The 15455-nt window shown below is 35.0% G+C and overlaps 1 protein-coding gene across 7 annotated transcripts in view; it reads left to right on the top strand.

Moving 5' to 3' along the window:
• LOC113238285 (apoptosis-stimulating of p53 protein 1) overlaps positions 1–15455 on the top strand; it is a 468812-nt gene that overhangs the window by 385477 nt on the left and 67880 nt on the right. For all 7 annotated transcript variants that reach the window (XM_026475122.1, XM_026475123.1, XM_026475120.1 and 4 more), the window contains one exon: positions 4154–4280. In XM_026475122.1, the coding sequence (XP_026330907.1) occupies positions 4154–4280 (127 nt within the window). The remainder of the gene's footprint in view (positions 1–4153; positions 4281–15455) is intronic.

Here is a 15455-nt window from a genome sequence, read left to right on the forward strand (position 1 = left end):
GAATTTAACTCTATAAATTTTTTTGTAGTATGATTTTCTACGACTTTAAGTGTTAATGTAACAGCTCAGCGGAGCTTCGCTCGGCTTCAAACTGCTTTTGGCAGCATAAATGTTTTCAAACTTGGTTCATTCGTATGAAAAAGTGCATTAATGTTAGCATTAGCGGAGAATATTTTGAGAAACAACAAATTCATTTCTGACCATTTATAGTATTTTTTTCTTATACATTCCGGAAACTTATAGTGCGCCTCATGTATAAATATGTTAGGTGTGTGTGTATATGTATAATAACTTTTTAATATAAAGTATTCAGAATGATGGGAACCTATTAGGAAAAAGGTTGATTTTCAATTGAGACGTAGATTTCTAGTAACCCTGTATTTATAATTCTAATAATATAAAATGACTTTTTATGTCTGGTTTTGTGAATATAATTCTAATATTCTAAATTTGTATTTTATTTTTGCGTATGTTACGCGATAATTCGGCATTTGTGAACCGATTTTGATGATTCTTTTTTGAAGAAAAAAGAGGGTACCTCAGCATTGGTCCCATTTAAATTTGAAGGAAATATTCCATCTGTAATAGTAGCATACCTGGGGATTTTCGCGCACTTTCCGGTAAGCGATTACAATAAAATTTGGTGAATAGATCGATACCAATCGATAATTTTGTTGTTTATTTCTTTATTTTATTTTTTTCACGAAATTTCTTATTTTGCTTTTTTTTGGAATTGTAATTTTTATTTCTTTTTTTTTCAGGAACTGCGAGGATAATATTAGTAAATAATTATGACTGTTTACAAAAATAACAGAAAATGACCAAAAAATAAAAATGGCTACTAATAACTTTGGAGGTCGGTTTTTTTAATAAAAAAGTTACAATTATAATCCTTTCAATACATTAAAACGTTCCCCTGTAAAGTTTGTGAATTTGGGCTTACGATTCTTTATGTAGGGGGGATCGATATGGACCCATGTGCTATCTTCTTTAGTAACCATTACAACCGAACTCCATTTATAGACATTGTTTCTAAAAAGGTATTCTTTTACCCAAATAAAAAAAGGAAAAAGCAAGCTTTCACGCTGTAACTCTTCCGAGGTATTTTTAATTAAGGCTGATAATTTTGACGTTCATTACCGAGCAAGCATGGGCGAAGAGTTTGCTCTTGGGAAATATGTGGGAATTTTCTTGTTTTATTGTACAAATTAATATACCTTTTTGTAACAATGTAACAAATTTAATTTAATAATTTAAAGATATATATTTACCGGGTTATTTTAAAAATACTAATAAACTCCCAGGACTATATTTATAACATCATAAACATCAACTTTTGTTCCATTACTTTTTACAAAACATAATAAATTTATCAAAAATAAATAATAAGTTTTTGTTGTACTATCTGACATTGTTTAGATCTGTATTTGGTATATGTATTTATTTATTGTCACATGGACATAGTCAGGTGTTACATTACAACTAGAGTGTGAGTACATAGCCATGAGTAGGACGTTGCAAGTCAAGGTGTTGAATGCACTGTAAGGAAATATAACGAAACGAAATGAAAAATAAACATTTGGAATAAAAATTGAGAGGCGTAAACAAAAAAATGTCAAAATTTAAAATTGATGTCAAAATAATTTTAGAACTAAAGCAAGAACACGCCATGGAGAAGATCGAAAGAATATATTATATTAATTAATATTGAGAAATCCTCAGAAATTATATATATAAATTAGCAAAGAAAGGATTTGCACTGCTGACTTGTTAACGTAAAGTTGGTAACAATTTATTTGCTTTTATTTGTTTTTGTTACATATTTTTAACATGAAGTTTGTTTAAATTGCAAGCAACCAATCTACTCTGGTTATCAATTTCCCTGTAGTCACTCACATATTACGTATAGTCGTAGGTGAACATCGTAATTTGGAGTTCATACGTAATTTTACAATGTAAGTTAGCAATTTCAATACAAAGTACACAACAACGAGAATATTTATTTTTTGTAAGTATTAGCAGGCAGGCACTTATGTTGTTGTCTAGTTTAGTAGCCAACGGTATCAGTTTGTTTATATCATTTCTCGAGCTAATAGAATACGACACGGGTGTAGAACACCATGGTATGCGGATAATATGTCATTTAACAGACTTAAATCATTTCACCTCACGCATGACACATACTTCCAATGTGCAGATATTATATTTATATGCCTTAGTGAAATGGATTCTAATGATTTGAAATCGTGATGACCTCCACTTCTTTCTTTTTTTTAGTAAAATTGAGTCGAAGCTGACAACCACGACGAAATTTCGAAATATTATTAATTATACTCACGTTCTTTATCCTCGTCGCCATTTGTGGCGTTATGCTACTTAGTATATACTCAATGAAACAACATGTGTTTACTTCACGTACACGTGCGATACGTTCGCTCACACCACTGTCTAGTGTCGTAGTGCGGGAACGGCGGGCCGCAGTGTAACTTATATTGTCCAATGTCTATGCACAATTATGTGCATACACTACAAAGAGAAGTGGAATAATTAATTTTCATACATTCTTGAATGTGTATAGCTCGCTGTGCTAACCATGAAGTATGTTACCTACAAACTTTATAACCGTAATGTATAATTGCTAATGTTGTATATGCATCATGTTGGTTTTCCTATACAATAAATAAATAAACATAAGACGAACACAACTAATAATTTTGAAGGTAAATAAAGTTTATGTTTAAATTTCTTTTTAACAAACAAATATTTACATGCCTCATTTAGTACAATTAAGTGAAAATAAAGTGTCATTTAAAAATTCACCTTAGAAGGCGAGGGGTTTTACTTAATTACCTTCATTTAAATGTTATTTAACATTAACTTTTTTACAGGCGTCGTTTATTACTCAAATCGCACTGAATTTTTTTACTACATTATTATTATGTATTGTAATTTTTATTATAAAAAAAAAATAATAAAAAAAATCATCATCATCATCATTAGTGAAAATGTATCTATTACAGTTGGGTAAAATTTATACTTGGCACTCAGGATTTTGAGATCAATAGCAAAATTTTTAGTGCCTTAAAAGAGGCAAGCGAGGTTCTGTCTTCTTCTAGTGGCTTCAAAATAGTATCTACTCACTGCTTATATATGATGCATTTAAGAATGTTAAGAAGATAACATTTCTAAAGTCGATCGCTAAGTAACTTATCAAGAACTCCAGCAAAAACTTTTAATGCGATCACAACTCGTAACAATATTTCTTTAATTTGGGCTTGAAATGGAAAAAGATAGAAAAAGTTTCTTATTCATGAAAATTGTCCGCGGTTCCTTGGCAAAATTGTAAACAGATAAGAGAGAAATTAAATTCTCTCCGGTTTTAATAAATCCTGGGGCCGGGCGTTAGCCTAATGCGATATTTATCGCCCCTCCAGAAATAAAATGACGTTAGCCAAGTGTTCTGTTAACGTCATTTCTTTAGAGTTCTGGCTACTGACAATTTTTCGGCAGTTGTTTACTACTTTTATCATTAAAATAATGTCCATTTAAGATTTTATTTTATCTTTCTCAATCACCATGATTCAGTTGGGTTGGTTGCGCCCTCTATCTCATAAATCGCGCTTTTCCCGCTCATTACACAAATGTCAGTGCATTCTTCGCATTCAAGAGGGTTTTATGGAAAGGGTAGTCTTTGTACAGAGTGATTCTTAAGTTCTCTACTAAAATTGGTTTCTTCAAGGAGCCCTAAAAAACCGCAGTTAATCATGCGATAAACAAAATCACCCGGAATCGAGTTATATTAAGTATTAATTTTTGTGAACATTATTCTGCTCTTTCGAATGGTGGTTAAATTCGTAGTAGATAGCATTTCCTTATTTTCTTTATGAGGTACTGTTGTCTGACACTGTGCAGTGCTAATCTTGTCCATTTTTTTAGTCAACATTGTTGCATAAAATATAAATTTTTGACATCAATACGAAATTATAATAAGATAATGTTACCTTACAGTGAAAGTAGATTTCATGTCAAAATGTTTTTGCTTTAACTTTTTTAAATATTTAGACAAGCGATTAATGACTTTTCGTGTTCGTAAAAAGAGTAAAATGACGTATGTAATTAAATGAGTAGAAATAATACATTTACCTTGCTTCAGGTGGCTGTGGAGGGAGAAAGGTTACGGAGGCTACGCGAACGCGTAGAGGCGCAGGAGTTAAAGCTACGACGGCTACGTGCGCTACGAGGGCAACTTGAACCGAACAAGCAGGCAAATATCGCGCTTTGTAAGTACCCTTTATTATGTTTTTAAAAATACATATAATTTCAATACAATGGCACGTTTCCTGAATTTAGGACACCCCTCCGCGGCGAACAACTTTCATCCATTTAGTCCGGGTTAATCTAGCCCTAGCCCTAATGTTTAAGCTTTTAATGTATCTTAGTCCATTGTATCATATTAATAGAATAAGTTGTAAGTATATTGCATAAAGTAAATGGGTAAAATTCTTCCTTGCACGGAATTAATACACTTTCTATACTTTACTGTGAAAGCACTATTTTAGTCAATGAACAAAACAAATACAGATATAATCACCATATTCACGGGGTTTTACATTGAATTTGCTTAAGTAAAACTTCGGAGTGAACGTTTAAATTCACAAATCAAATTTTACCCAAATCGGGTTATTCGAATTAGAGGAGATTTCCACTATTCTGAAGCAATATTAATTTAGTTTATGAAAACTAATGACTCGTATAATTTTCCCTACAGTGAAGCTAAACTCGCTGTTAAGACACTCACTTAGCGGTACCGAATACCGTGTATGTGTATTATTAGAACTGGCACCCTAGTGGAAATTTTGCGCAAACTCAATTTTAATTCTGTTAAAGTATCGATAATCGATGATAATGTCGTTTGGGCCGCCCTAACGTTCATGTTACGTCGTATTGTTTTATTATTCTGGAGTTTCAAAAATGCCTCTAAAACATTTTCAACCGGCGCAAGAGTGTGTTTATGAACTATATATTCTATAGAAAGTTACAAACGATGCGTCCCATTTCAGTAACTTCGTGAAACAGATATATAAATCACGTATTCCTGTACAATTATTATATCGAGCAAATAAAGAGGGTTATTACCATATTTATTTTATTGAACATCATGACTTTTTTTATGATATCAAGTAAGTAGCACTACCACTGCGTTCGTCATTCGGAGATATAAGATGATAAGTCCTATGTGCCTGTAATTTCACCAGTATCCTTACCCTTCAAAACCGGAACGCAGTAATGCTTACATTACTGCTTAGCGGCAGAAATAGGTAAAGTGGTAGTACTTTATAAGTATAGTAAAACGAGCTGACACAAAACGTAATTTTTGTTTAGAAGCAACTTCTTCCAGGCTATCGTTGACATTTTCATACGTGAGGCGCACTATAAGTTTCCGGAATGAATAAGTGTATGGTCAGAAATTAATTTATTGTGTCTCAAAATATTCTCCGTTAGCGTTAATGCACTTTTTCATACGAATGAACCAATTTTGAAAACATTTATGTCACTCCTCCGTGACAATCTCTGAAACATATTTTTCATACTCTTTGACAGCCTCTTCAGATGATGAAAATCGTTGACCGCGTAACTGGTTCTTAATTTTTGGAAATAAATATAAGTCACAAGGTGCCAAGTCGGGACTGTACGCGGGATGGCTTATAAGGTTAGCTTTGTTAACCTTCAAAAATTCATTTATCTGTTTGGCCGTGTGAGAACTGGCGTTATCGTGGTGCAAGATGGTACGGCGTTTACGGTTATTTTTACTGAGTTTGTCAATAACTTCCGGCAACTAAATGGTCGTACTAATCACTATTCATGGTACAACGATTCTCCAAAGCAAAAGCAGCCACGTGTCCAGTTTTATTTAAAAAAGAAGCAATCATCCGTTTACAAGGACACCTTGCAAGCGCGCCACTTTGGTTGGTTTCTTGCTCATCTCGAAAGACCTATACACTCGATTGCTGCTTTGTTTTGGGATTGTAACTATAAATCCATGTTTCGTCACCTGTTACTATATCCCACACTAAATTTGACGCTCCTTCACGAACGAAGCTCCACTGAGTTGTTAAATTGCACTTAAATTCGTAGAAAATCATACTACGAAAAATTTCCCGAGTCATATCCATGGTAATGTAGACAACCAATTTCGCAAAAGACGCCACAATTTAAAAACAAGTGACAGTCAGATGAAACAAATTGTATTCTACAGCCACAGAGTTCCATTTTCAAATGTAATTACTTTTTAAATATTGTTTATGTAAGTAGCCAGTTCCGGAAACTTATAGTGCGCCCTATGTACATGTTCGTCGGTTAAGGGTACTGTTCACCTGTCCTTTTTTTAGGATGTCCTCAATTTAGTCGTGGTAAGTTCACCCTGGTCGGCTGTTACCGACTTGCCCGCTCACACTCGCCTTAATTACATTATCGTTCGCTCAAGTCACAACTAATCATACTTTAATGCTTTTTGTTATTTTACAAGCACCTTTCTCTGTATATTAAAAATTGGGTATACTCTTTCACCTCGCCTATCACCAGATGTCGAAATGGTAGAGATATTTACCTAAACTACAAGCAATACACATAGAGTGGATGATACTTCCTTCTAATATTACGGAATGATATCAAATAAAAGACAGAGAGAAAACCTAATACATACATTTTCGTTTACAATTCCAAACCTTGTCTTCTAGAGACACATTCGCAGTAAAATAATTGTTACGCACATTGACTTACAATTATATGGACGTCGGGTCCGCGCTAAAAAGTGTCCGAACTTATAGGGCGTTAAAATCGCATACAGAGCGTCATTCACGCTCTAGTCTTCGTTTGTTCGACTGACAGCGAAGCAAGCAAAATTAGACAGTACTGCGATGACATTACAATTTAAATTCAACGTTTTAGCTTTTTCATATTGCTTGACATGTCACTACGTTTAAATAGGTTGACTTGGGACATTTTTTTCGTGGTTTTTATATTAGACCCGTCGTCCATTTATTTGTAAGTCAATGGTTACGCATCAAAAATAAAGGATTTAGATACGTCCATCGGGGTTGGCTTCTTTAGGACATCCTAAATTTAGTCGTACGTAATAAGGTTGCCGTGCTAAGTCGGCCCTTACCATCTAGCTCACTCACACTCAACTTATAAATCTTGACGAAACAGATTCTTATTCCATTCATCCTCTCTACCTGCCCAACCCACCGTTAAATGTATGCAATATATACGTATACACGATAATAACATTTACCTATAAAACATGTAAAAATTCAGAAAAGGCAATGTTTTTGAAAGTGATATTTATTTAATCAAAATATGCACACATGCCGTCAATAATATTTGCGCTACATCATTCGAAGGTCTTTTATCCTTTTGCGGAAGAATAAAGCGGAACAAAAATCCACAGCCTGCGTTTTCGACTGCGTTACGGAAACTAAATTGTTTTGCCTGAAGATAATTATCTAAATTGCGGAAAAACGGTAGTCGGTAGGAACCGAGGTGAGTATGAAAGGTGACGTAGAGCTTCAATATTTTTATCGTGTGGAAAGTTTATGTCTCGTCGAGTTTTGCTATTCAATCCTAAATTTCTTCACAACATCTTGATTATACCAGTTTTTTTTTATTTATTTATTACATTTAAAGTACTAAAAAACATAACATTCCAGTATAACATAAACTTAACTAAGTTTTTCCGTATACCGCAAGTTCTAACCACCTAAGACCCTGCAAACATCGTTAGTCACCTCGGCTCAGGGCTCATTGAAAACCAGCACCACAGTTAATTATGGCCGTGGCTTATGGTGAATGAAGGCCTTTTGCGTACGCCACAACCGCACAAATGGCAGTACAAAATTTGTGGTCGTTATCTTTTGTTTTTTACTTGTCAGTTTTATTTTATTTTGTTGTTTTTTTGTTTTATTGGCTTATTAATTCTATCAATTGCGTTTTGCTCGTCTGTGGTCTCAATATTTTTTTTTAATTTATGTGTTGTATTTTATTCAACCTCCAATCGGAACAGCGCTAAACGCCCAATGTCCTAAACATAATTTACTATAGACTTATTTTTTATGTTAATTTTGTACGAAAAACGTATTTTTCTAGATAACCCTATGGTCATATAGAACGAATAGCGCTAAATTTGAATGCCATATTTTTATAACGCACACTGGTACTTTACGGGATCATAGAAATAATTATTGTTCGTATCTATACCACTTCACATATTATGTTGATTTTGATGTACACGGGGCCTTGGGATGTTAAAGTAGCTATGGTGGAATATTTCGCGGCTAAACCACGCAATAGTTACCGAAGATGTGGGCAAGTCCCTTTTTAGAACACTGAATAGGCGTGCCGCCAGGGTTCAACCGCTATATGATAATCGTTGGCATTAACATAATTAACATAAAGATTCCATTTTTCATAACAATTAATATTAACACTGTCTAAACCTCTGATCTCTGTGGCGATGCTAAACGCATCGCCAGATATAGTTCGGACCGTCCCATATCTTTCTACGTATGTTTTGTGTATAGCGATCCAGTTATCTTCCGTTCAACCTCTTGGTTCTACCGATAGGGTACTATACAACCTGTACAAGCAAGTCTGCACAGAGACCTCGTCAGTTAGGTCCTGACCCCAGATGAGCTCGTTTACACAGACTTCATACGGTTCTCAAAAGACTAGTGCCGTGGGTGCGGTGCCCTGGGTGCACATAGAGCGCCCTCCCTATTGCCCAGATACTGACAGAACTGTTGGCACCCTCACCTCCTGTTGCGCATTGCACAAGTAACGATTTCCACCGCTATAGTTCAGACAGTTCGCGTATCTTCGACGTGTGTTTTGATTATAGAGCTCAACCCTATCAACCTCTTGGTTATGCGGGTAGGGCACTATAACCTGTGCACACACAGGGACATTCTAAGTTCAGGTCCTGACCTCGGATAGCCCCATAACTTTCTACATTAGTTTTGATTATAGTCACCCTCCCTTCCCACCCTTAGGGTATACGAGAAGGGCACAATCACCTGCTCGAGTATGCTCGCGGGTACACGTTCAGCACCATCCCTATTTTCCAGATAGGTACCGGAGCTGTAGGCACGCTCACTCCCCGTCGCGCTCTAACGGTTGCTACCGCTGAGCCGTCGACTCTGAGCCAACTACCAAATCTCTTCTTTGGTGGCGGAGCTGTAAGACACGCTCACTTCCCGTACCAGTTCCCAAATTCCTACTCGGCCGGAGGGACCGGAGTTCGAAAGTTCGAAATCGAACCGTTATAATCTTTACGGCGGCCATTTTTTTCTCGAATGCAAAATTTATCAAAACGAAAACAAATGAAGCACGTCACAATTCAATTTCAAATTTAGAAGCTAAGGCTTTAAGAGATTTTAAAGTCTAAAGAGATTATAATTGAAAAAAGTTTCTATGAATCTACACCAAAAAAGACTTATTCAAAGTGGTCATCACTTTAGAATATCAATTTTATACTTTAACCCGTAATATATTCAGCACATTCTCAATCGATTCAGTTTTTCAATGTGCCATGTCGATTTAATACTAACAGCACATGGAAATGTATTCGATGGGCTATAAGAACAATTATGGGGAATATTTCCCAGCAATTATACAGAATCGTTTCGATGTTACACCTGATGCGTCCGCATTATGGTTTATTAATGTGTTCTTGTTTTAATGCGCACCTAATTGTTACTCGGCTACTGTTTGTTTGTTCATAATGTAGAAACGTAATTAGGTTACATATCCTTCGAAAAGGCTTTGTATTGACTGTTTGTAAGCTAAGAAAGGGATAAAAATAAACGGTACTAATCAAATGGTTCTTAAGGTTTTTCCTTACAGTATTCATTAAGAGTGGCATCTGTTCATACCAATATGTCACTTTCCATAGTAAGCGATACACAACGACACCCTGTGACAACTCCCATACACCTGTAATTTCACCAGCACCCTTACCCTTCGAAACCGGAACGCAGTAATGCTCACATTACTACTTGGCGGCAGACATATGTAGGTAAGGTGGCAGTACTTCCCTGGACGAACTCTTTCACAAGGAGCTCTACTGCTACTAAACTTATTTGTTTACATAAATCTCTTGAATATTTTGTTTATTTTTTATCTAATAGTACATGGGCAATAATTTCTCGTTAAGTAAAAAGACGTGATATTAACGGAAAATGGATGAAATACATATAAACTGTATTTATCACAGTTTGCCACTCTTAGACGTGGAATATTTTCTTCAAATTTGATGGGACTACTCCTGAGAGACCTTTCCACCAAAAAAAGAATCATCGAAATCGGTTCACACATGTAATCGGAGTAATCGCGTAACGTACACAAAAAATACAGACCAATTGAGAACCTTCTTTTTTTGAAGTCGCCTAAAATAATAATAAGCTTGTTTGACATTGCACGTATTTTTCGCTGGTTTTTGAACCCGAGTCTCTGACCTCGACCGACTGTGCCATTGGGAATACCGCCTTTCCCATTTAAAATACAAATTTACTTTGCGTTTTATGTCATGAGAGGTGAAAATCTAAAATAGACCCAAAATAATACTTTCCAAAACAAAATAATTTATAATAGTATACCTGAAAAACAGACTAATTACCTGGTATTGAACTAGGTAGAGTGGTACTTATAGTATAAGGGATTCCTTGAAACTTAGCACCCCAAACTGATTCTATCGGTAATTGAACCCGGGACTTTCTCATTCAGCTTCCGCTAACCGGATCACCATGATCGTGTCAGGTCTAATACATATCTAATCGGTTTCGTTCAAATAACGTTTTTCGGTAAAAAAATGTTTCAAATGAACCCAAAATTCACTCGGACGTAGAGTGATGTGAATATTGTAAGGCTAGATAGAAGGTGTCTCTAGGTATTTCACTGTGTATTCAAGTAGGAAAAAAAGACGTGATGTTCAGACTATAAAAAAAGATGGCAAAACATTCTTAAATAAAAATTACGAATTTGTTAACGACTTGTAATTTTAGTAGATGAATCTACACTGAAATGAATGAATCTATTATTCATGACTTATTAAATTATTTAACACTTTCATATAATTCAATCATTAACCTGTTTATATGGACAGTACTGAAAATAAATAAAAATATTAAAAAAAAAATCCGGTGACAACGACTCACACCAAAATATTGCAATTGAAATAAATAAACTGAAGTTCAAAATAATGAAGTGTATAATTCGAATAAAAATCAATAAAAAGTTATAAAAATTAAAATAAAATAAAATCGAACAAAATGAAATAAAGTTAAATAAAAGCCAAAATTGAAGTCTATAGTTAATATGATGTGTAAATCGATTGCCGCCATGGCCGGTACGATAGCGGGCATGCTTATCACGACAGTGCCAGATATAGAGGCAATCTTCCAGTCATCATAGCCAAGATGGTATTGGGGCAGGCCCGCACTCTGCACACCAGTGATGCGCACCTTTTGCGTATCTTTGTGTGGAAGCAATCAGTGCATTAAATAGCGTAAACGGGTACTCCGTCCTACGTATTCTTATATTTGATTTTACGGTAAACGCCGTTGCCGTCCAAAAACGTGTTAATATTAATTTGACGAATCGAAAAGTTATTATTATATGTACTATTCTTTTAAATTCTTTAGTTTGAAACGGTAATAGGTATGATTATATTTATATCATTGGAATAACGCTCATTGGCGTAACTACGTAGCAACTGGCAACAAGATCCAGGTAGAATTAACGCGAGGAGTGCGGTAGCCTTTGCCGAAATAGTATACAGAAACAACACTAGATTACGTTGGATTAAATAAGGTAGCTTCGACTTAGCGGCTGAATTCAGGCGCGTTAAGTTCCCAACAACCTATTATCCTTTGTTTTCGCCTTAAGAGGATTATCCCCACACTACATCGCTAGAAACGTAACCTCTGAGTAGAGGAAATACAAATGCGATATAATAAGATAAAAATGTTTTATTTTCTTTTCGTATACAGTAGTGTTTATTAGGTAGCGGTAGAGTTCTTTGTGAAATTGTCCAGGGAAGTACAGCCAACTTACCTATTTCTGCTGCCAAGCAGTAATGTGAGCATTACTGCGTTCTGGTTTTGAAGGGTTAATGGGTGCTGGTGAAAATACAGGCACTTTTGTCAACTCATGTCTCAGGGTGACAGACGCAGTGGCAGTGACCCTCAGATCTTTGCGATTTAAAGCCCTAAGTGGCACTGCAACTGTTATAGACAGGCGTGTCGCTTACCACCAAGCTCACGAGTTAATACGCGAAACACACAGAGAGCGGGTGTAGGTCAGACCCGACACGCACCCGCTCTCTGTGTGTTTAATTCGTCCCGTCATTTGTTATCATTAATAAGTGTACGTATTTTAGTAAGTGTACTGTATTTAAGTAAGTGTACGTTTAAGATCAAATTGCCTTAAAGAGTTTCTTAAAACATCATTTAAAATGATGCATTATGAAAGTCATACCAAAATTAATTTTATGGTTCACATGCTAAAGGTTAATTAAGTTCGTTTAACACTTTTCTTCACACTTATCTATTTACCCAGAACCGAATGGTCGGTTACAGAGTCTGGTATTACAGGGCATTGACTGTACAAAGATTAGTAATAGAGGACCTATTAGCTCTACATAAACTTCTTTTTTTTTATGAAACCCAGTGATGGGACGAACAAGCCTGTCCGTAACAGTTAACAATTCTTTTAGAAATAAAATATAGATATGTAAGAAAAGAAATTGCAATACCGGAGACCGCTATTTACAGTAATGTTGGTGGCTTCGTCGAAAACACAAACAATTGAAAAATATTGAAATAACCTGCCTACACAAATATTAAGGCCAAGCCTCGAACTCATTCGCATTTTACGAAAACAGACGAGATTATTATTGAGAAACTCTTTAATGCTTCAAAAAAATTTTCAAACACAACCTTATATCTAAACCGTTAAGGTAAACCTTTTAGTGATTAGTTACGGTCAGTTACGAGGTTCTGAGACCGGACAACGAAAACATCCAATAAATCAAAAATGAAATGTCACCGGGTAACCTTAATCGAATATTAGAATATATGTATATGTAAACAGCCATGGTACACTCCTAATTACAGTAGCAAACTGATATGTGAAAAATACAACTCCAATTTCACTTATTAGAGATTAAATTCACTAGTATTCTCTAAGTTCGCCATCAGGTCAAGTCAAAACTGCCCGCCCTTACCACGGCTCTTTTATAAAGGGGGATCAAACAAAACGATATTTTTTTATGTTTGACATGTGCATTATTTCTTCTGTCTATATTAGTTGATCTACGGATAAATTATAAATGAACTTCATTCAAGGTAAACAACACTATTATTATGTTTAAGCATACTAAGCTAATATTTGGTATTCAAAAATAACATTTGATCTTCTTTTTTTATTATTGGTCTTCTTTTTTAACGATGGATGACATTTATAACCAGTATATCTTTTGATATTGATGCCCTAATTCATCTTGGTTGCTTGGTTGTGCCCTCCATACAGTAGGTTAGATTAGGTTTAGTATATGAAAAAGCACCACGAGCCGAACGGGCGAAGCGAGCGTGCTGCGGCAGCGGCAGGCGAGTGCCAGATTAGCCAATTTGCTTGCGTTTGTGAACATGTTTTCAAGTCAAATTATATTATAATTAATATAATATATATTAGTATACAAATAAACGTTTACTTAGTTTTAAAAGTAAGTATCTAAATTTAATTTTTAATTCTCATTTGTCTTAGTTTTGAGGCCCAACATAAAACTGCCAAGGTTAATTTATAAAAATCAAAAATTTTCACGTACTCGTAGCTCAGAACAGATTTAAATAACGATTGAATTAATGTATTTTATTTAGTCTCAGAGAAAAACGATCAATCATTAAAACAATGACCATTTAGATTTTTTGCCTGCTGCTTTTGCAAATTTAAAACGATCGTTTAAATACATGCCTTTTATAACTTCTTTATAGTGATGGAAGTGATAGTGTGAAGTTAGTTGTGAATATTTTTCCATCTTCTAAGATATCATAGGACGTGCAAAGGACAGTCCAAAATGATATACTAAAGTAGTGAATACCAACTGAACAAACAGTGCATAACAAAGTTGAAGTTAGGTGCGTACCAGAGGGATCCATAGTGGCACTAAAATAGTCAATAGAAGAACTAAATGGTTAAAGCGTAACAACTGTGAAAAGAAATCGATTTACTTTCTTACTCAAATAGAAGCTCGGACTTTAGATAATAGGGTTGTAGCTGTTTGTGGTTGAAATCGATATACTTTCATTAATTATGAATCATGACAAACGGTCGATGCCACTTACCCTTTCAAATAACGAAATTGAAGTAAGACGCAATTTGTTATATACGTAAGGTTTATTTCGCCTTTTGTTATCCTCGTGGTTCGGCTCCCACATTGAGCGTTACGTGATAGATTGCAGATTCGATTCTATGTAGAATAACTTAGGATAGCTACTCTTTTCCCATTAGGACGATGTAAAATAAAAACTCTTCGTGTATTTTTAAACGTGTCCGTACCATTTTATTTTTTTAGATAACTGTACATTTTTGCGTCGCAATGTAGACTGAGTGTCGTATTCCAGAACTCTACTCAATGCTCAAGTCAGGATTTGAGCAGACTTGAGTATGATTTCAAGCACTGGAAATACGATCCTAATGGCAAGGACTTGAGTATGATTTTCAGTGCTCACTGCAATACTCAAGTCCTGACTTGAGTATTGAGTAGAGTTCTGGAATACGACTCTGAGTCTCAGAAAACTTAATGCTATTTTTAGTGGTGACACTCCACTTTACCATCACCATTTTATTTTCTGATTTCATTGGTCTATGATTGGTCAATTCACTGATTGGTCGAAATCACTGACTGGTCAAAACCAGGTGCCGCCACCAACAATCGATTTACCAACAGTTGTATCTTATAAAAATCAATTGAGTTACTTATTATACATTCTTATGATAATTTGCAATCAAACTACGGAATGCAGTACCTTAATAAATTAGGTTTATTTATACGATTTTCTCACGTATTTCAGATATTTTAACATTAAGCTAACAAAATGTATCTAAAGGACCATCCTAGAATCGAATGAAGTTAATCTCGTTATAGGTTACCTTCTCATAGTACGGGGACATCTCTAGTTTGAAATCACGTCCTTTTATAAAAATTTAAAGTGACCAATGGAATGGCTTTAACAATAACAGTGGAATAAATATGTATATCAGGAAGTTGGAAGTCTACCAGTCACGTGGTTTTGTGAATTTTAAAGTGACTTTAATAACATTATTCTATTGTAATAAATTTTAGCGAACAATTCTAACGAATTCAGAAAAATCAGACCAAGTAATCACATGACTTTTTAACA

This window comes from Hyposmocoma kahamanoa, unplaced genomic scaffold, assembly GCF_003589595.1.
Source record: "Hyposmocoma kahamanoa isolate Upper Pololo Valley unplaced genomic scaffold, ASM358959v1 95, whole genome shotgun sequence".
NCBI classification, from domain to species: domain Eukaryota; kingdom Metazoa; phylum Arthropoda; class Insecta; order Lepidoptera; family Cosmopterigidae; genus Hyposmocoma; species Hyposmocoma kahamanoa.